General features: G+C 33.8%; 1 protein-coding gene across 1 annotated transcript; it reads right to left on the bottom strand.

Moving 5' to 3' along the window:
• Positions 1 to 961: 961 nt before the first annotated feature.
• Positions 962 to 5,773, bottom strand: LOC136223665 (lysine histidine transporter-like 7). Its single transcript, XM_066011777.1, has 5 exons — positions 5,519 to 5,773; positions 4,248 to 4,381; positions 3,752 to 4,167; positions 2,402 to 2,521; positions 962 to 2,303 (listed from the first exon to the last, which is right to left on the bottom strand). Exons 1-5 carry the CDS (start codon positions 5,758 to 5,760, stop codon positions 1,818 to 1,820), a joined length of 1,398 nt encoding a protein of 465 aa, XP_065867849.1. The 5' UTR covers positions 5,761 to 5,773; the 3' UTR covers positions 962 to 1,817.
• Positions 5,774 to 23,024: the final 17,251 nt, after the last annotated feature.

The following is a 23,024-nucleotide window of genomic DNA, read 5'->3' on the forward strand; positions in this document are numbered from 1 at the left end:
GAATCCTCTTGTTTTATGAGATTGCCGTTTTTGGGTTAAAAAAAAACATTTAAAGCAATATATTATAGATTTTGTGATAATTAACTTTGGGGATGAATTGTTAATTGAAATCAACTAAGGAGGCGTTTGGTTTGAACATCGGAATCGGTGACGGAATCGGAATCGGAATGTACTGGAATCAGAATCGAAATGACTATTTATTTATTTATTATGTTTGGTTCAATTTGGAATCGGAATGAAATAATTTTTGAAGCTGTTTGGTTCTTTAATGATCGGAATCGGAATAAATACAATATTTGATTAAAATAATTTAGTAAAAAATTATTATTAAAAAATCAATTAAAAAATAAATATAAAAATAGTAAATTGTCGTAAAAATATATATATATATATATATATATATATATATATATATTCCCATATAAAGAAAAATTAGTGTAAAAAACTAGTATATAAAAATAAAATTAATGTTTTCTTATTGATAATTTATTTATTACTGTAAATAAAAAAATCGTATTATAATTTCAAAGAAAGACAATTGGAATATAATATATAGATAAATTAGTATATAAAATAAAATATAATATTGTTTAAAAAATAAATAAAATACAGTATAATGTAAGTATCATCTATTTATCAACAAAAAAAAAACTATTTGAAAAGCAAATAATACCATGACATGAATGGTTAAAATCGTGGGTGGTTTACAAGTAAAAAATCATGTGCATGCTGGTTGCTTTTTTTCATTTTTTAATAAATCAATTATAATGGGAATGGAATATGATTGATATGGAGAGAGGAGGGAATCAATAACTCTTATATTTGGGGAATGAGATTATCATTCCCAAGTTAATATTTGTTTAACCAAACACTTACAAAGAAAATAATTCACACTTACAAAGAAAATAATTCATTCTCATTCCCATTCCTTAGTGCTTTTTTTATCCAACCAAACACCTCCTAAGTGGATAACTTTCAAAGTACATATATTAGTCAAGATTTTGTACAAAAACATATGAGTACACTGATAGGAAAATATCATTTAGTGGATAATATCATACTTAGCGCCTGAAATTCAGATAGTGTGCAAGTCTATAGTTTGTGAGTTTTCATCAAGGCATACCAGGGAAGGCAGTTTTAGGCTTTGAAACATCATAAGTGGTGCATTATGATAGCAACTTAAGTATGATCAACAAATTTGGGCATTGAAGTGCATGTTTGAATCGTGATTGGATTGGCTAAACTTTTCATTATCCTTATGTTTGGAGACAAAATTTGAGATAGAGCATAATAACATACATATTTGACCATTATGTGATAGGGAAACACTTAGCAATATACAAGTTTAAGTAAAAAATATAGTTTCTCGAGATAGAAACAGAGAAGCATATTTTGTAAGCTGTATAGACATCTTTCCAGTTGGTCCTTGAACCCTATGAACATTTAGTGAGGAATTTTAATATGTCAAGGACATATATTTATGGTTTTCTAATTATACAGTTTGATTTTAGAAACAAAACACATGATTTAGACAGTTGTTTAAGATGGTAAAACTACGATTTATAGACATTTGGTAAAAAATACCACTCTATGTCCCTAAATTTTTTATCCATAGAATTACCGCAAAAACACCTTGATTTATGCATTAATAGTTCAATTTACATATGATTCATCCAGCGTACCCCCGCGCGCGCACACACACACATATAGGTAAGCTAGTGACAAGATTCTCAACTATTGATATGTATCTTCCAATCTACAACATCCTAGCTAAGATGTGTGAACCTTGTGGTGTGTGTGTGGGTTAATTAGATATGTCAAGGCTTAAAGAAATGGGCAGATAGGCCTTTTGTAACCAAAGTCCAGAGCGCAGCAGTTACTGAACAAATAGTGACAGCCACGCCTAAGCAGGCCAACAACAAATTAAGACACCACATGCTACTATTTCTGGGGGTTTTTTGAATTGAAATCCACATTAAACATGGATAAACGTAGGTTAAAGGTAATGCTAGTCCTCCTATAAAGCCTGGTAGATTTGGCAAAAATGGGAAAGCAACTGAAATGAAGAATGTCAGCCCTCCAAAAAATATGCGAATGCATGTCCGAACCAAGCAAGAGCAACGTTTATTCTTGATGCTCGTGTATTTCATCTCCAAATTGTCAAAAACTGGCATTGCATAGATTTGGAATGAACTGAAGCAATTTACTAATACCAGCATGTATGCTATGAATCTTATCACCTTTTTCGCATTTTGGAGGTAGAATTGCAAAAATACGCTTGTTGTTCCTACTTTTCTAGGTATCTGCCATAAAATTGAAGCACATATATAATTGTTAGAATATGGAATGCAGTTCTTAGTTAAAGTTGTTTATAAAGCAGATGAAATTTAATTTAAGTGACCTGGTTTCCGTAAGCCCAGAACTCTAGTATTGCCAAGGGATACATACACATATCTATGAGTAGGTATGCTAGTACCACTGCTTTCCACATTATCTTACTTGAATCTGAAGGTAATGTTCCCTGCATCAAACATAATACTCAGATCAAGGGTTTAAGCACTATTAAAAATGTGTGCATTTGCCATAATCTGTTGTTTTGTTATATTGACATCTCACCTATAAAAGACACGATTGTTATAGCAATCATTCATATTTTTGGTATAATTTACATGGAAGTTACCGAATTTATAATTTGTTAAATATTTACATGTGATGATTGTTAGATTGTAACACAGTTGTTATGCTATTTTGATAATATGTGTAGTTGTTTCAATTTTCATATAATGTTTTACACCCGAAAACCACTTGTTTCTCTTCTTTTATAAACTTGGACAAGTAAATTCTTCTCCACCTTATTAGCAATCATCTCACGCACGATTTAATGGCACATGCTAATTTCAATCTAAATTGAAAAATGTGATTGATCACTATATGCTAGGGCCAATATCGGAATATCAGAAAATAATAGGTTAAGGGGCAAACACATACATTTTTTTATAGGTTATGGGTTAAATAATATCTATATCCGAAGATTAAAGAATAAGGTCCAACTTTACTCCTGACGAAATGTAAATATCTGATAAGGTAAGAAATTTTAGAATTTTGTTTTTAAATTTTCTAATTTGGTGCAATTTCTGATTTAGATAACCCTATATGAAGTAATTTTGGACCTCTAGGTTCAAAGATGGAGGCAGAAATGTACGAGTTGTCGATGCGACTGCAGCCATCTAGAAGCACCCCTTAAAAGAGGTGGTTCTATCTCAATCCTCAACGGTGTGCTAATCAACAAATTGGAGATCTGTGTTTTATTTTTGTCTTTACCCAGACCAAAAAAAATATTGTTTTGGCTCAGGTAAGAGAATTTTTTTTTAAAAAATTTCCCAAACTATATATGGATGAGTTTATTTTTTATACTCTAAGAAGTAAAGCTGATTCCGACACTACTTGACCTTAAATTGCTTAATGTTGGAAACATTGATGATAAATTAGCATTTTTTATGTTAGGGTATGTGAATTTTTCCAAATATGTTGGGGACGAATTTGGACATTATCTCTAAATCCAATTAGTCACTACGAGATTGATTAAACATCTATTGGTACACTAGGAATTGAACTAGTGACTTTGATTAAGCGTCTAAAGACTGTTGTGATTTTTTTTGAACTCGTGGCTTTGCTTCAAAAAAAAAAAGACCGTTATGAATTAACCTAATTAAAAATTTGCAAATGGTGAATAAAAAACATAGTTAATTACCTGGATTTCAAGCACAAGATTGTGTCCCCTAAAGGAAAGCATGAGGATGGCAAGTGCATTAAAAATAAGAGCGGTTGTAGGCATATCGTGTTGTAATGGAGCATGAGAAACCTTAGAAGGTTTTGCATTAGGAGGGATGGTTGAAACCCAAATGAGAGTAAAATAGGCAATAGACGTGATTGAAGCAACAAAAGAGAAAGCCGTGATGGAATTTAAACTTGGTTGGTGAGCAAGAGTTATAGCCACGCAAGTGAATATAAAAAACCACCCAGTGCCACTCAAGGAATTGGGTTTATCAGATACAAGTCCAAATAGAAGCTCCATTATCCTACCGCCTGTTATTATTGTTATCACACATGACCCGCCAGATAGATACATTACTGGGAATATTGCAACTATTTTCCCTACCTTTGGACCTGTAAAAATATCCAAATAAAAGACTGAATCCAATTATATATATATGTATATGTGTGTGTGATTTAGATTTGATACTAACCAAAGGCAACAATAGCAAGATGAAGGTATCTGCTAATTCGGATACCAGGGACAGCTTCGTGAAGATGGACTAAAAGCCATGTAGTGTACAGCTGCCATCCAAATACCATTGATACACATATAATTCCCCATAACCTGTATGTATATATAACCTTAACTATTTTATGGATTACTCATTCACTCACCATATTTATGTTTCAACATATACATATACAAATATTATTATCATTTTTATCCTAATTATTTGGGTTCGAGGAATGATAATAATAGGAACTATTTAGTTTCAATTATTGGGCTAGTTAGTTGTGTGATAAGTTAAACCCAAATTTGATAAGAAATAAATTGAAGTTGCATGTTTTCGAAAAGTTAGACATTATAATAACATCGGGGTTACCAAACAAAAAAAAATCAAATTGAATCCAACAAAAAAAGGAGTGAAAACAATGACATTTGGGCATGCATCACTTTTCATTTCCATTTTTTCCCCCAAAAGTTAAACATTAATATAGAATATAACTTTAACCTCTTCAAGACCAATAATTTATCGTTAAAGGAAGACATTATTAAATTCACATTTAACAATATATATCAAATTCTTATAACTAACCAAGTTTTGGAATTATGTATTGCAATTAGTTTGGTGTAGTGAGACACATGCCTCACAAGTTGTGATTTAATATTTTAATATTTGGTTGCTGTCATTTTTTAGCTACTTGAATATATATCATAGTTTAGTTGGCTTTGGAGTAGTTCATTGTTTAGGACTTAAAGTTCCACCTACTTTAAAATTTTGTAAAGTGTCCAACACTTTAAGTCCCAAACGGCTTCCCTAAAAATCTGTTAATAACAACAAATATGTCCTTCAAACTTTTTCTTTGTCCTTTCCATTAAATGCGAAATATTTATGGGTTTACAGGTTGGAAATCCTAAGTTGTATTTAATATCTCATTTTCATTATCTCTATTAATAATACAATCATTTTTTTCTTCAACTGTTGGGATCTTTTTCTAGTAAAAAAATGATGAAACTGGAAGTAAAAAGGTTGAAGGTGTTAATTTATTTTTTGGTATGTCTTGGCTAAGAAAACCCGATGAGGCATGCTATAATTTAGCTTGCAGAGAGGTCTACAAAATATCTGATTGATATTCTCAGACTTTATAATAAAATTTAGGGATTTGTTGGCCTATATATTATAGAATTTTAATATTGTTTGTGGTAATTAAGTAAGAAAATATTGGGCTAAGTAAAGATAAAAGTACAAAAGAAACGTACCAGCCAAGAAGAGAAAAAACAAGAGGAAGAAGAAGAGCTTGAAATCCCAAGGAAGAAGAAAGCAAATGGAAAACACAAGAAAAGAAGTTTCCATTTCTGGATTCAGTAAGAGGAAGCCAATCATCAGTGAAAGGATTTGGAGGTTGAGGTTGAGGCTGTTCATGGATTTCTATGCTAACCAAGGACTGTGGACTTGGACTTAAGCAGTCATGGAGAGATAACTCTTGAATACTTCCTGCCATGTTTTCTGCTCTTTTTAAGAAAGCTTTGATTCATTACTCCTAATATATATATATATATATATATCATTTCTCTTATGTCATTTTTATGACATTATATATTTAAAAATTTAACCTAAAAAAGATCCTTTTTCCAAGGGGATACATCACTAAATGTCCATGTGTAAAAAAGTTGGCTTTAAACTTGTCCAATAAAACTTGATTATTTCAAGGTTTTGATGGCCTCTTGCTTAAAATGTTCTGATGGCTCTTTCAACTTATTTAAAATGGTTTAATATATTATTTACCTTCTGAACTCGAAAAAGCTCGATTGTCCTCTTAAAATTTCAAAGGGCCATCTCAACTTGTTTAAAAGGTCCTTATAGCTATTCAACTTGCTTAAATGTAATCAATTAATCACTTGTTGCAAAAAAAAAGTTGCATACTAAATATGTGTTGCACGCACCTTAAAATGTTATTACATAATAAATTAAAACATACTAAAAATAATTTTTTTCCATATTGGGATAACAAATTTTCTTCCACGTAAAAGCTGAATGATGGTTACTTGAGAATTAAATCTCATTAATAATGAGATTTAATTCTCAAGTAACCATCATTCAGACTTAAATCTCATTAATTGGAACAACAAATTTTCTTCTACGTAAAAGCTGAATGATGGTTACTTAAGAATTAAATCTTATTAATTAAATTAAATGAAATTAATGTTCATCATTAATTTTGTAATTTTTTTAATGTTTACAATGATATCAATTGTCATTAATTAACGTAAGATCAATTCTTCATTAAATGTATTAATTAAGGATTTTTTTTCAATAATCTTCCTAGAAAAGTGATTTTTGACTTATTCAAAACTCATGAACGATTCATCTAAATTTTTTTCTATGTGCTACATTTTTTTCAACTTCGAGAACATATGTTTCGATTGTTTCGTCTTATTTCTTAAATTTTTAGTGAAAATTCGACAAGCGAGGTTAAAATTTGACTCAACCGTTTGTTATATCTTAAGAAACGATTGTGGATTGCAGCGAAATCTGTCTTAAGGAAACTGATCTCATCAGGCTTTAAAATCTTATTTTTGTGTACATTTGAAAGTTTATTATATGTATTTTTATTATTTTTGCTCTTTGATTTAATAATTTTTTTTGAAAAAATAAAATTATTATTTTGTTCTTTAATTAACGGTTAATTTTTAAAGGTATTTTTTTTGAAATTAGATTATACAATTGTTATGAAAATTTTGCTCACATAATTAAGATATTAATATTTAATAATATTAATAATTATATTATATAAAAATGACTATGCAATAATGTTTGATTGAATAAATTATTCATATATGCTAAAAATAAAATAAAATAAGTACTTCATTTGCCCAATTAATTTTTTTAAAATTTTTTATTAACTAAAACTAAAATAAATGTGAAGTAATATTATATATAATGTGCAACACATTGACTTAATTAAACTATAAACTTATTTAATTATTTATTATTTTAAAAATAATAATAACATAACCAATTACGGTTGGCTTGAATGGTTAAGAACTTCAAGTCGCTTAAACTAGATTTTGAATTCGAGTCATAGCGTACGCAAAAAGCTTTAATTGAGAGAGGATCCACCTAAAGGTTTCGACCACTACAAGAATTACGCAGATCACCGACGGAAAGTTCCGTCAATGATGTGCAAAAATCCATCCAAGATTGGTCTCTCCAACGAATCACTATTCTGACCCAAATTGGATTTGAGAATTCTTCTGGTGAATTTCAAACATCGATCGGATATTTTCGACCGAAGTTTGGCCGGTGATTATTTCTAATGGATATATCATGCCAATATTCTCGTCGGTAATTAACTGTGAAAATAAAAAATATCAAAAAACATATATATAGTAAAGCACATTAAAGAAATGAGTGTTTATAACAAAAAAAAATAATTAACCAATCAGACCTAAGATCAGGAAAAATAAATAAATAATACAAAGAAATTCAACTGCAAAATATGAACAAACATATACTCAAAGCATGAAAACATTAGCAAGCATAAAAATCAAAGCAAGTTTACAATGGTTAAAAAAGATCTTTGCAACAAGTAATTACATCTCTTTTTCATTTGTATTATTGACCTGAAATATGATAATAAAACAAAATATTTGTAATATTATGTACATTAAATAGAAAAGGGTGTTGTTATATTCAGCCCCAATTTCCCATCCCCAGCCCCGTGAAAGAACGAAAATGCCCTTTCATGGGTTTTGGGGGTGAGAAGACTATTTTTTTGCCTTTCCGTCACACGGGCGTATGGTTATCACGCCTCACCATGTGGTCGAGCGTGACAGCCACACGTCCCACCACACGGTAGGGCGTGTGGCTATCACGCCCGACCACACGGTAGGGCGTGATAGCCATATGCCCGTCCGCATGGTGAGGCGATTAAACCCGTAAATACCTGTTACCTGCTCAAACTACACAATTGTACTTAAAACCTATAAATATCATACGTTTTTAACTAAAATCAGTAACAATAATATAAGTTCATGAATAAATATTATTAATTACAACATATAAAACTAATATAAAGCCGCTCTCCTTTCAGCGTATATATTGTCCAAGTGATGAACACTCGGATCACGAAATGTATGTCATTGGGTGGCAATGGGAGGCACTGAAAATCCAGGTCTTAAATAAAGATGTATGTAGTGTTGATAACTCCCCAAATGACAAATCACAATCTCTCGCTCCAGTGGTCTTCAATCGTCCGAACGCATCGGCAGTATAGTGCAACGTCCTAACTGTGATGTAGTAAAAAGGAATATTACTGCATTCAATACAGATGCAACATCATATAAGTCATCCGGACTCACCATCCAGTGGGACTCACCACACCCGCTCCTACCAATTTAATACACGTGAGGACAGCATCTAATCCGTTCCAGAACACTGGCACATACAGATCACGGTGTGCCCGCACCTCTATAAGCAATCTAATCAGCTTCCACTCCTCCTGATTATTTGTGATGGCATTGGCTAAAACACAAAATCCACAGTTACCATCTGCTACAACATCATTGTATCCAGTAATAAATGGTACGATGAGTCCTTGAACCCGATGTAAATGGTGGTAACCGCCGATATCTGCATCAAATCTGGTTGAAAATATGAATATATGAAGTTCGTGAGCGATAATATATTTACTTTAACATTAACATATATATTACTAGAATAAAATATACCCGACATCTCGTTGTTATGTACAGATGAGGATGAGGTTCAGCCTCGACTACGACTACTCCTCGAAGGAGAGGACTGTGCACGACCTCGTGGTCCCTGACTGTACTCCCATGCACTAAGATTCCGCTTCGTTGATGAATTCCCCTTTGGTCTACCCCCTACAGTGTCTTTGACCTCAGGTTCTTTGTAGCTACTTTGATCCAGGTTTATTTGATCATGAATGTACATCGATATGCTATGCACCATTGAAGGATCTAATTTTTCAACCGTTTCCATAAGAGAGTGAAAAAACCGATGATCCTCAGACCCGTCAGCATATGCGGGACCAGTAAATGGTATGTCACTCAAACCTTCAAACGCAAGAGATCTCCAAAAAGGATGGATGCGCTCCACACTAACCAATGTGGTTGTATCAATATAGTTTTTAAGTTCACATGCACAAGGAAGGCCATGAGTTATGGGCAACACACATCCGCATTCACTTACCATATCCATACTCAATCCGCGCATATGCCCTATTTCATCATTCAGTACACGCAAAGAGTAATGTGAAATGTGTAAGTCGAGCTACTTGAAAGGATCTTTATTGTGAGCCACCGCAGATCTTCTTCTCGAGTCCTCAAGTGAATATCTGGTTATATACAGTAAATGATTCTATAACTAATGTATTACAATTTAAAAGATTATATTAAATAATAGAATAATTGTCTTACTTGATAGCATCGATCTAAGCTTCAATGTCCTTGTGCATCTTCACCCACACTGTATCGAGTGCACCAGTAGATGAATTCAACCACTGCTTCAACTGTGCATGTGAACTCTCCACTCTACAGGTTGTGGTGTTTCCTAAGTGCAACACCTTGTTCGTCCACGCTCGACAGAACTTCTCTTTATGCACTAGCCATGTGGTCTCCACGTACTCTATCACACGAGGCCATTTGGCAGAAGTATTCTTCATGCTTATCACTGCCTCCTCATATTCGGCTACTGTCGGGGCTTCAATTATACTTTTCCATTTGGAATTCTTAAAAATTTCACCAAAAACCTTCAATCCACACAACTTGCCTACTCTATCCACCACATCTTTATTACTATGCCATGTGCACAACAAATGATGAGTATTAGGAAATACCTCACGAACCGGCCTCATCTGTTGGGGTTTAGTGTCCTATAGACAATTATTCCAGGATATAAACCTAATGTAAATGAATTGTTCTTTATGTCATTTGTTTTAATAAGATATTGTTCCATAACTGTATAAAGGCAACCTCTTTTAAAGAACTAAATAAGTCTAATAAAAGGAAATCCTTGAGTTTATTTAAAGTGATTATAAAGTGTTCATACAAGCATGAAGTGAGACGAAACATTATAATAAACTAATAAACTTAAATCCACCCCAAGTCAAGTGATATGTTTTGAATAAGGATTGACATAACACTGTTGAGACTTGCATGTAACAATGTTTTCTGTCGAGACAGAGAGCTAATCTCACAAGCTTCAGATATGCAGATATCTGGACAGTTACATGGATCCAATGAAAGGAGTTCATTAGGATTGGGGACCCGACTTGAGATAACAGGATGGGTAGATTTATCCTTGTCACCTGTTCATCTCATTGGTATTAATAGATATAAGTAATCCTAAGACTCAAAGGAATGTTAATTAGTGATTCTGGATTATGGAATGTGATGCTTTGATCCTGTTGTAACACGATCCATAACAGGGATGACTCTGGGGTGTGTACGGCAGACGTTGGGTGTCACAGGAAGTAATTGCAGGATAGTTATACATTGGATTGAGCATTTGTCACTCCTGATAAATAGGAGATATGTCCAAGGATCGCCTGTGGAAGATATAACTCTAAATCCTTGCAAGGTGATAGCTTAAGACTTGAAATGCAGATTTCACTTAACCTATCTAATTGGAGTTAACTCGGCCTATACAAGTAAAATGAACGTCTCGCTATATATGACTTGACATTATCCATAGTCATAAGATTCTGTTCAAGGATGTAGTTGATGAAGGATCGAATTATATTGTAACTAATACGGAAAGGTCAACGATAGAATCAACCTGTCTTTTTATAGCTCTGAGGGAATGTTTCAGATCTGCCAATCACAGTTCGCGTACTCATTCCGTTATACAAAGATTAAATATAATTCTGAGAAAATTAATTTAATAGTTGTGTACAGCTAGAAGCGATAAGAACCTAATGGGTCACACATAAGACTTGGAACCCAAAAGAGAAACATATGTTAATTAATTGACGGAAGCCCAACTCAGTCCACTAAGGCCCAGTAGCATAGGGGGGAGGGGCGATTTATGTGTTATAAACACATAAAGGAATTAATTTAATTTAAACAATTATAATTAGATTATGATTATGAATTAAATTAATTATAGGATAAATAAGTTAGGAGGTTTAATGAGATTAAATTTCTTCTAATATTATCCTATCAATAAGTTATTATTATCTTTATATTTAAATATAATTATAGATAATAACAATAAGAGTTTTATTCCGAATTAAATTCGTATTCAGTAACCTAATTCTATCTGACTACGGTTTAGATGGAAGAGGCTATATACCCCCCTTATTGTAAATTTTGGCCAGCCCTAGCAATCCCAGAGAGAGTGAATTCGACCCTCTACTGTAGTGGATCATCGTTCACCGCTTGCTTCCGATCAATTGATTTTCATCTCTTTCTTTTACTCCTTGATCTTGTGTTGATTAATTAGAGGCAATCTACTTTGGTTGCTATTATACGGTTGAGTTCTAACTTTGTTTGAATTGTGTTTTTGTTTGGTGCTCGTGAACTCGGAGTAAGAGTTGAGGACACTTCGATTGCAACAGTAGATAGAACATCAAAAGGTATTTCCTTCTATCCCTCTTTATATGAAATAACGATTAACGGATCTTGGTTAAAGGAAATATGTTAAAATTTTTATATTTCCGCTGCCAAACATTTGCCTATTTTCTTCAGTGGTATCAGAGCCTACGTTAAATCCGTTATTTCATATATGAAAATTAAAAGGTTTTTCAATCAGATTGAATAAATATTTATTGTTAGGTTAATTAACAAAACTATTTTGATTAATTAATTCTAAAGATAAATAAGTTTTAATTAATTGTTAATTAAAATTGATTATGCATATGTTCCTAATTATTTTGGTTGATAATCATTATAACGAAATCTATTAGTTTTATAGTTAGATTGAAAAAGTTAGTTTTATTAATTCTAAAGATAAAACAGAAAATCTTTAAAAGGTTTTCTTATTTTCTGAAAATTGTTTTAAAACCGTTTTAAAACTGATATATATATATATATATATATATATATATATATATGAATAGTAGCTCGGGTTGCGCCGTGAGGCGCAACCCGAGCTGCTGTTCCGCGGCTGCTGCCTCGCGACAGCAACCGGGTTGCGGCTGGCCGCCGCTGCCGCAAGGCAGCTACGTGCCAGATGCGTGGCTGCTGCCAAACGACAGCAGCCATGAGTTCGGGCCCGTCACGGGCCTGGACCGAGGGCGTATTTGTTTTAAAATTGTTTTAAAATAAAATAAGTTTTAAATATATCTATATATATATATAAGTTTCAGAAATAAATAGTTTTCTGTTTTGATTATCGAATAAAAGAATTTATTTAAAAGTTTGTTTTACTTATTTGTAAATCAAAGATGTTAAATGAATTAAACAAAATAACCGGGATATGCATAACAAAAGTTTTTGTATAGTTGTATTAATGGAATATGTAATTGTTACATTTTAATTAGATTAAATATAGAAGATACGAAACTGATAGAATTAAAATTGGATGAAAGTTAATTTGACAAGTTAATGTGATTAACCTAAATATTACATAAATATTTTATGTAATCAACCAATTAAATTTATTTAATTGAGTCTATGTATGTTTGGAGTTATGGACATATTTGGACCCTCTATTTAGTCTTTTGGTATTTTTGAAATAGGACATGCGTGTCCTGCCTATCTACTATCTATTGTAATTTCTCCTCTCATCTAATTCCCTTCAAGTTAATTGAAGTTTTCTTGAGTAGTATAGAAATTAATATTGATGTAATTTCGAGGCGCCATGGAGAAGACGGAGGACCTAAAGAGAAATATGTAATAGTTAGTATTTCCCTAGGTTTGGCCTTTTATTCCGTTTCTAGCTCAACGGAATAATTTAGATAATATGTCCATAACGCCAATGTATTTGTCTGATTTATGCTAAAGCAAATCAAGAGTAGGTTAGATTATGCGACTTAAAATAAAAATCTCTCACTAATTAAAAGTGAAGTAAATAAGCAAGTTATTAAAATCGATTGCCCCTCCCTAATATTATAATTCAACCGGCAGTACTAGGGGCCTTTGGGTTGTTGAGTAAACTCAAGCTCGTGGTCTTATGGTAACACCTGAATTATCGCAAATCGCTTTTCATGAATATGGGGTAATACTTAAATTAGATTATGATAATTGGATGGGTAAACTCATGTTGTCATAAACTAATGGGCAATATAGTTGTGATTAATATAAATAACATATTAGTTACTAATGTGCTTAGTAACCCAATAACCTAGGAATCAACAATTGCTTAGTCACCCAATAACCTAGGAATCACATTGTTGATGTGATTGATTGTATGAATCTACCTAACAAATGAGACTAGCTTGTTGAGTAAACTCAAGGTGAAATTTCATGAGTTAGGATCCTAGCTCACTAAAGGATTTGTGAAATTCTTCGAATTAATATGGAGGGCTATTAATTTGGTAAAATAGTGGGAGCAATTTAAAATGAATTAAAAGACCTATAATTTTAGATTGATGTACTTTAAAGCAAATGAATAACATATGTTTACTCTTTCTCACTCTCAGGTTAAATTAAAACACTCCTAAAATCATGACTAAAACCAATCTACAAAATATACTTACCGATAACAAGTTGACGGTTCAAACTTCACCGAATGGTATCGCAACCTCAAAATTGTTTTGAAGTTCGATAAGATAGGGTATGTACTTGATACATCGATACCCCCTACCCCGGCTGATGATGCTCCCATCGAAGAGATCGATGCTTACCAGAAGCATAAGGCTGATGACGATCACGTGGGATGCATCATACTTGCATCGATGACATCAGAATTGCAAAGGCAACATGAGGAGATGGATGCCTATTCCATCATCGTGCACCTGAAAGAGTTGTTTAGGAAACAAAATCGGCGAGAACGCTACGAGATATCAAAACTGTTATATCGTTGCAGGATGCAAGAGGGCACATCTGTGATGACACATTGTGTCAAGATGATAGGCTATATTACCAAGATTTCTAGTATTGGATTCGTGATGGATCATGAGCTAAGTGTGGACTTACTCCTTCAATCACTCCTAGAGAGTTATTAACAGTTCATAATGAACTACCAGATGAATGACTTGCAAACCTCTTTTGAAGAGCTTGCAAACATGCTCAAGACAGTTGAGCCTAATATGAAAAAAGACAAGGCAATACAGGCCCTTGTCATAGAGGGATCAAAGAAGAGGAATGGGAATTTTCCCAATCCTAAATATCCCAAGAAAGGAAAGAGGGCCATGCCCACTAAGGGGAAGCAAGTAAAGAAGCACAAAGGAGAGTGCCACTTCTATGGTAAAGACGGGCATTGGAGAAGGAATTGCAAGGAGTACCTAGCATCCCTCAAGAATGGAAAAGACGGTGCTTCAACATCTGGTATGTTTTATATTGAAATAAATACAATTTCACAGTCTGAATCTTGGGTATTAGATACCAGATGTGGATCTCATATTTGTATGAATATGCAGGGACTAAAACAGACTAAGGAATTGAAGAAGGGAAGCATAAACTTGCGAGTAGGAAATGGAGCAAGAGTTGCTGCGCTTGCTATTGGAGATTATGCTTTGAGTTTGCCCTCTGGGCTTGTAATAGACTTAAGGAACTGTTTGTATGTTCCAGAAATGTCCAGAAACATTATTTCTATTAGCTGTCTTGTTGATGACGGCTTTCATATTTCAATAAAGAACAAACATTGCGAGTTTTATAGAGATGGGATTTTCTATTTTTCAGGAATATCACTAAATGGGATTTATGTGTTAGATGATAAAATTTCTGTATTCGCAATTGATACCAAAAGACATAAGCTAGATAATTCGACTTACTTGTGGCATTGTCGTTTAGGCCATATAAACAAAAGATGCATGCTTAAGCTACATCAAGATGGGCTTATAGATTCAATTGATTGTGAATCATTGGAAACATGCGAAGCCTGTTTAAAAGGTAAAATGATAAAGACACCCTTTAGCAATAAAAGCAAGCGTGTATCAGACACTCTAGGATTAATACATTCAGATGTATGCGGTCCTATGTCAGTCCAAGCAAGAGGAGGATTCAGATACTTCATAAGCTTCATAGACAACCATACTAGATATGGTCATGTTTACTTGATGAAGCACAAGTCCGAAGCTTTTGAGAAATTCAAATGCTTCAAGAATGAAGTAGAAAATCAAATAGGAAAGAAAATAAAGATACTTCGATCCGATCGAGGTGGTGAATATCTTTCGGATGATTTTCTGAATTATCTAACTGAATGTGGGATATGCTCACAATGGACACCTCCTTATACACCACAGCACAATGGTGTATCCGAAAGGAGGAACCGTACCCTACTAGATATGGTACGATCTATGATGAGCATAACATTACTTCCAAAGATATTCTGGGGCTATGCCTTAGAAACTGCCCTCTTCACCCTAAATCGAGTACCAACTAAATCCGCCAGTTCCACACCATATGAATTGTTCATTGGTAGGAAACCTACTTTCTCATTTATGAGAATATAGGGTTGTTCAACATTTGTAAAACACATAGCATCAGATAAACTAGATTCTAAATCTGATAAATGTTTCTTCATAGGATACCCTAAGGAAACTATGGAGTATTACTTCTATCATCCAGATGATCAGAAATTAATAGTATCCAAGCACACAACCTTCTTAGAGAAAGAGTTTCTCGAAGAAACAGAAAAGGGAAGCATGATTGAACTTGATGAAGTTCAAGAAGAAGAAACACCAGCTGAAACAACAAAGGCGGTTGAGGAACCCGAAGCAGTCCCATTAAATGAGACTCAAGTGCCACCACCTACTGGTAGATCATAAAGAGTTCATGAACTCCCAGTTAGATACGATTTTCTAGTGGGAGATGATGATGAGGTTCCCGTGTTAGACGACGAACCCGAAAACTAGGAAGAGGCTCTCACCAGTCCAGATTCTAAAGCATGGCTTGAGGCCATGAATTCTAAAATGGATTCCATATACACTAACCAAGTGTGGACTTTGGTTGATCCACCCGAAGGGATAAAACCCATTGGGTGTAGGTGGATCTTCAAGAAGAAGACCGATATGGATGGAAAGGTTAGCACCTACAAAGCTAGGTTAGTAGCGAAAGGATATCGTCAGAAGCAAGGAATTGATTATGACGAAACTTTCTCTCCAGTAGCCATGTCCAAATCAATCAGAATAATGCTCGCTATTGCTGCTCAGTACGATTACGAGATTTGGCAAATGGATGTGAAAACAACTTTCCTAAATGGAAACCTGCTTGAGGATGTATATATGATGCAACCTGAAGGTTTCACATCAAAGGATGCAACCAAGGTTTGCAAATTTCAGAGATCCATTTATGGACTCAAGCAAGCATCTAGAAGCTAGAACAAGCATTTTGACGAAACCATAAAACAGTTTGGTTTCGAATAGAATTGCGAAGAAGCTTGCATTTACAAGAAAGTAAGTGGGAGCTCAGTTGCATTTCTCATATTATATGTGGATGATATATTACTAATGGGAAATGACATAGCTCTACTATAGTCGGTGAAAGTATGGTTATCAGGTAACTTCTCCATGAAAGACCTTGGTGAAGCAGCTTATATACTAGGTATAAAGATCTATAGAGATAGATCAAGAAGACTGCTTGGTCTTTCACAGGCTGCATACATTGAAAAGGTGCTAAAGCAGTTTAACATGCTTGAATCGAAACGAGGTAACTTACCTATGGTACATGGGGTAAAGTTAAGCAATCATCAATGTCCTAAAACCGAAGATGATAAGAAACGCATGGTTGTAATTCCGTACGCCAGCGCAATCGGTTCGATTATGTATGATATGCTTTGCACTAGACCTGACGTAGCGTTCGCGTTAAGCATAACGAGTCGTTATCAAGGTAATCCGGGTGACGAGCATTGGAATGCCATCAAGAACATTCTTAATTACTTGAGAAGGACTAAAGATATGTTCCTAGTGTACGGAGAAGGGGATCTGAAAATAGAAGGATTTTCAGATGCCAGTCATCTCACAGATGAGAACGATTTTAGATCCCAATCAGGTTACCTGTTTATCTTGAATGGGGGCACGGTCAGTTGGAAGAGTTCCAAACATGGAAGCGTGGCTTTCTCTACGACTGAGTCAGAGTACATCGCTGCTGCGGAGGCAGCAAAGGAAGCAGTTTGGATTAAAAAGTTCATTACAGAAACTGGTGTGGTGCCTGACATTGTGAATCCCATTACTCTGTACTGTGATAAAAATGGAGCCATTGCATAAGCAAAGGAACCACGGTCTCATAAAGCATTCAAACATTACTTTAAGCGATACCACCTTGTAAGAGAGATTGTTGCAAGAGGAGATGTGAGAATAGAATGAGTACCTACAGAGGACAACGTTGCAGATCCGTTGACAAAGCCCTTAACCCAGAAAGTACATGATCATCATTTAAGTTCTACTGGGATAAGTTGTAGAAACAATTGGCTTTAGTCCAAGTGGGAGTATGTTGGGGTTTAGTGTCCTATAGACAATTGTTCCAGGATATAAACCTAATGTAAATGAATTGTTCTTTATGTCATTTGTTTTAATAAGATATGGTTTCATAACTGTATAAAGACAACCTCTTTTAAAGAACTAAATAAGTCTAATAAAAGGAAATCCCTGAGTTTATTTAAAGTGATTATAAAGTGTTCATACAAGAATGAAGTGAGACGAAACATTATAATAAACTAATAAACTTAAATCCACCCCAAGTCAAGTGATATGTTTTGAATAGGGATTGACATAACACTGTTGAGACTTGCATGTAACAATATTTTCTGTCGAGACAGAGAACTGATCTCACAAGTTTCAGATATGCAGATATCTGGACAATTACATGGATCTAATGAAAGGAGTTCATTAGGATTGGGGACCCGAGGATCGGTAGATTTATCCTTGTAACCTGTTCATCTCATTGGTATTAATAGGTATAAGTAATCCTAAGACTCAAAGGAATGTTAATTAGTGATTCTGGATTATGGAATGTGATGCTTTGATCCTGTTGTAACACGATCCATAACAGGCTACGACAGACGTTGGGTGTCACATGAAGTAATTGCAGGATAGTTATACATTGGATTGAGCATTTGTCACTCCTGATAAATGGGAGATACGTCCAAGGATCGCTTGTGGAAGATATAACTCTAAATCCATGCAAGGTGATAGCTTAAGACTTAAAATGCAGATTTCACTTAACCTATCTAATTGGAGTTAACTCGGCCTGTAAAAGTAAAACGAACATCTCGCTATATATGACTTGACATTATCCATAGTCATAAGATTCTATCAAGGATGTAGTTGATGAAGGATCGAATTATACTGTAACTAATACGGAAAGGTCAACAATAGAATCAACCTGTCTTCTTATAGCTCCGAGGGAATGTTTCGGATCTGCCAATCACAGTTCGCGTACTCATTCCGTTATACAAAGATTAAATATAATTCTGAGAAAATTAATTTAATAGTTGTATACGGCTAGAAGCGATAAGAACCTAATGGGTCACACATAAGACTTGGAACCTAAAAGAGAAACATATGTTAATTAATTGATGGAAGCCCAACTGTGATTGCTTCCGTCAATTAATTTAATCTCACTAAGGCCCAGTAGCATAGGGGGGTGGGCGATTTATGTGTTATAAACACATAAAGGAATTAATTTAATTTAAACAATTATAGTTAGATTATGATTATGAATTAAATTAATTATAGGATAAATAAGTTAGGAGGTTTAATGAGATTAAATTGCTTCTATTATTATCCTATCAATAAGTTATTATTATCTTTATATTTAAATATAATTATAAATAATAACAATAAGAGTTTTATTCCGAATTAAATTCTTATTCAGTAACCTAATTCTACCTGACTAGGGTTTAGATGGAAGAGGCTATATATACCCCCCTTATTGTAAATTTCGGCCAGCCCTAGCAATCCCGGTGAGAGTGAATTTTGACCCCCCTACTATAGTGGATCATCGTTCACCGCTTGCTTCCGATCAATTGATTTTCATCTCTTTCTTTACTCCTTGATCTTGTGTTGATTAATTAGAGGCAATCTACTTTGGTTGCTATTATGCGGCTGAGTTCTAACTTTGTTTGAATTGTGTTTTTGTTTGGTGCTCGTGAACTCGGAGTAAGAGTTGAGGGCACTTCGATTGCAACAGTAGATAGAACATCAAAAGGTATTTCCTTCTATACCTCTTTATATGAAATAACGATTAACGGAACTTGGTTAAAGGAAATAGGTTAAAATTTTTATATTTTCGCTGCCAAATGTTTGCCTATTTTCCTTCATCATCAGCCCTAACTCCATGTCCGTAGTAATGGCTGTCGGATGCACATCATCTTGGAGGAAAAGAATCAATTTTTGTCACACCCACATATAACTTCCCTCAGTTTTATCCTTCATGATTGCATAGGCAATCAAGAAGTTCTTGTTTCAAGGCGTCATTCCAATGATCTCAAAGAATGACATTTTATACTTGTTTGTTTTATATGTTGAATCCATACCAACAAACAAGTAATATGATTGGAATAGTGTGATCGATGTAGGATGTGCCATAAATAGGTGAGTCATAACATTGCTGCCCGGTGCCGCTTGTTGGGGTTTAGTGTCCTATAGTCAATTGTTGCAGGATACAAACTTAATGTAAATGAATTGTTGTTTATATCATTTGTTTTAATGAGATATATGTTTTATAACTATATAAAGGCAATCCCTTTTAAGCACTAAATAAAGTCTAATAAAAGGAAATCCGTAAGTTTGTTTAAAGTGATTATAAAGTGTTCATACAAGCATGAAGTGAGACAAAACTTTATAATAAACTAATAAACTTAAAACCACCCCAAGTCAAATGATATGTTTAGGATTGATATATTACTGTTGAGACTTGTATGTAACAATGTCTTCTGTCCGACAGAAAGCTGATCTCACAAGCTTCATATATATAGATATCTGGACAGTTACATAGATCCGATTGGTATTAATAGGTATAAGTAATCCTCAGACTCAAAGGAATGTTAATTGGTCATCCTGAATTACTGAATGTGAGACTTTGATCCTGTGGTCCCACGATCCTTAACAGAGATGACTCTGGGGTGTGAACTGCAAAGGTTGGGTGTCACATGAGGTAATGTCAGGGTAGTTATATATTGGATTAAGCATTTATCACTCCCGATTAATGGGAGATATATCCAAGGATCGCTTGTGGAAGACTCGACTCTAAATCCTTGCAAGGTGATAGCTTAAGAGTAGAAATACAGATTTCACTTAACCTATCTATTTGAGTTGACTCGGCCTGTACAAGTAAAACGAACGTCTCGCTATATGTGACTTGACATCACCCATAGTCATAAGATTCAGTTCAAGGATATAGTTGATAAAGGATCGAATTATACTGTAACTAATACGGAAGGGTTAACGACAGAATCAACCTGTCTTCTTAACGGACTCTGGGGGAATGATTACAGACTTGCCTATAACATACTCAGTACATCATTCCGTTATGCAAGGATTAAATATAATTCTTGAAGAAATTAATTTAATAGTTGCATACGGCCAGAAGTAGTAAGAACCTAATGGATCACACATACGACTTGGAACCAAAAGAGAGATGGATATGATTAATAGATGGAAGCCCAATTGAGCCCAGTAAGGCCCATTTATATAGAGGGGCCCGAAATTTATATATAGTAAATAAGGAATTATTTTAATTCCATTAATCCTAATTTGATTAGGTTTGTGAATTAAATTAATTAAGAGATAATTAACTTAGGAGTTTTAATTAGATTAATATACTCCTATTATTATCCAATTAGGTTATTTATTATTATCCTAAATGTATTTGATATATTATAAGATAATAATTAGGAATCCTATTCCGAATGGAATTCCTATTAAGTAACCTATTCCTATCTAACTAGGGTTTAGATACAAGCGACTATATATACCCCCTCCCTATGAGAATTTCGACTAAGCTAATCCCCTCCCCTTATTGTGATTTTTGAAACCTACATTAAGTGTGAGAGAGTGAATTCGCATCCCCTAGTTCGTGGACAAGAATTCATACGGCTTCCGTCAATTGATTAATCTCATCCATCTCTTTTTCTCTTTGATCTTGTGTTGGTTAATTAGAGGCAATCTAATTTGGTTGCATCTCATAAGGGTTGATTCCATCTTAACCTCACCGTGTTATACTTTGTGGTTGGAATCTTGGAGAAGATTTGTGGGCGCTTCTTTAACAACGGTAGATTGTTCATCGAAAGGTATTCCTTCTTATCCCTCTTTATATGAAATAACGATTAACGGATCCTATGGTTAAAAGGAAGTAGGCTAAAATTTTTATATTTCCGCTGCTATACCTTAGCCTTAATTTCCTTCAGTGGTATCAGAGCCATCGTTAAATCCGTTATTTCATATATGAAAATTTAGAAGTTTTCAATAGGATTGAATAAATATTTTTGGTTAGGATTAATTAACAAATTGTTTGATTAATTAATTCTAAAGATAAATAAATTTTAGTTAATTGTTAATTAAAATTGATTATGCGTATGTTCCTAATTATTTCGGTTGATAATCATTGTAACAAAATCTATTAGTTTTATAGTTAGGTTAATAAAATTAGTTTTATTAATTCTAAATGATAAAACGGAAATCTATTGTAGTTTTTCCTATTTCTGAAAATCGTTTTTAAAATCGTTTTAAAATCTGATATATATATATATATATATATATATATTTTATATACAAAAAATAAATAAATATGACAGCGGCTCGGGTCGCGCCTCACGGCGCCACCAGCCGCTGTCGCGCGGCTGCTGCCTCGCGGCAGCAGCCGCGTGCGCAGCCGCGGGGCTGCTGCCAAACGGCAGCAGCCCAGTTTCGGGCCCCGACCCGAATCTCACTTGATTTTAATTGTTAAAATCGGCTTGAATATAATATATATATATATATGTTTCGGAAATTAATAGTTTTCTGTTTTGATTATCGAATGAAAATTCGTTTAAAAGTTTGTTTTACCAAGTTGTAAATCAAAGTGTTAAATGAATTGAAATCAAAATAATTAGGACATGCATAATCGACGTTTTATATGGTTATATTAATCTAAGGATTAATATAAAGATACAAAACGATTAGAAGTAAAATTGGATGAAAGTTAATTTGACGAGTTAATGTGATTAACCTAAATATTACATAAGCCGGTTATGTAATCAACCAATTAAATTTATTTAATTGAGTCTATGCATGTTTGGAGTTATGGACATATTTGGACCCTCTTTTTAGTCTTTTGGTATTTTTGAAATAGGGCCTGCGCGTCCTGCCTTTCTAATATCTATTGTAATTTCTCCTCTCATCTGATTCCCTTCAATTCAATTGAAGTTTTCTTATAGTAGTATAGAAATTAATATGTAATTTCAAGGCGCCATGGAGAAGACGGAGGACCTAAAGAGAAATATGTAATAGTTAGTATTTCCTTAGGTCTGGCCTTTTATTTCGTCTCTGGCTCGACGGAATAATTTAGATGATATGTCCATAATGCCAATGTATGTGAATGTATGTATGTCTGATGTATGCTAAAGCAAATCAAGACTAAGTTAGATTATGAGACTTAAATAAAATCCCTCGTTAAAAAGTTAAGTAAATAAGCAAGTTATTAAAATCGGTTGCCCCTC

The sequence above is a fragment of the Euphorbia lathyris genome, chromosome 3 (genome assembly GCF_963576675.1).
Source record: "Euphorbia lathyris chromosome 3, ddEupLath1.1, whole genome shotgun sequence".
Classification (NCBI taxonomy): domain Eukaryota; kingdom Viridiplantae; phylum Streptophyta; class Magnoliopsida; order Malpighiales; family Euphorbiaceae; genus Euphorbia; species Euphorbia lathyris.

Bases quoted from the DNA above. Each gene is read 5' to 3' on its own strand.
- LOC136223665 (XM_066011777.1), bottom strand. From the start codon at position 5,760: ATGGCAGGAAGTATTCAAGAGTTATCTCTCCATGACTGCTTAAGTCCA. The intron at 4,168-4,247 runs GTTAGTATCAAA...ATATTTTTACAG, and splicing joins TCTTGCTATTGTTGCCTTTG to GTCCAAAGGTAGGGAAAATA. The intron at 2,304-2,401 runs GTCACTTAAATT...ATTTTATGGCAG, and splicing joins TCTGGGCTTACGGAAACCAG to ATACCTAGAAAAGTAGGAAC.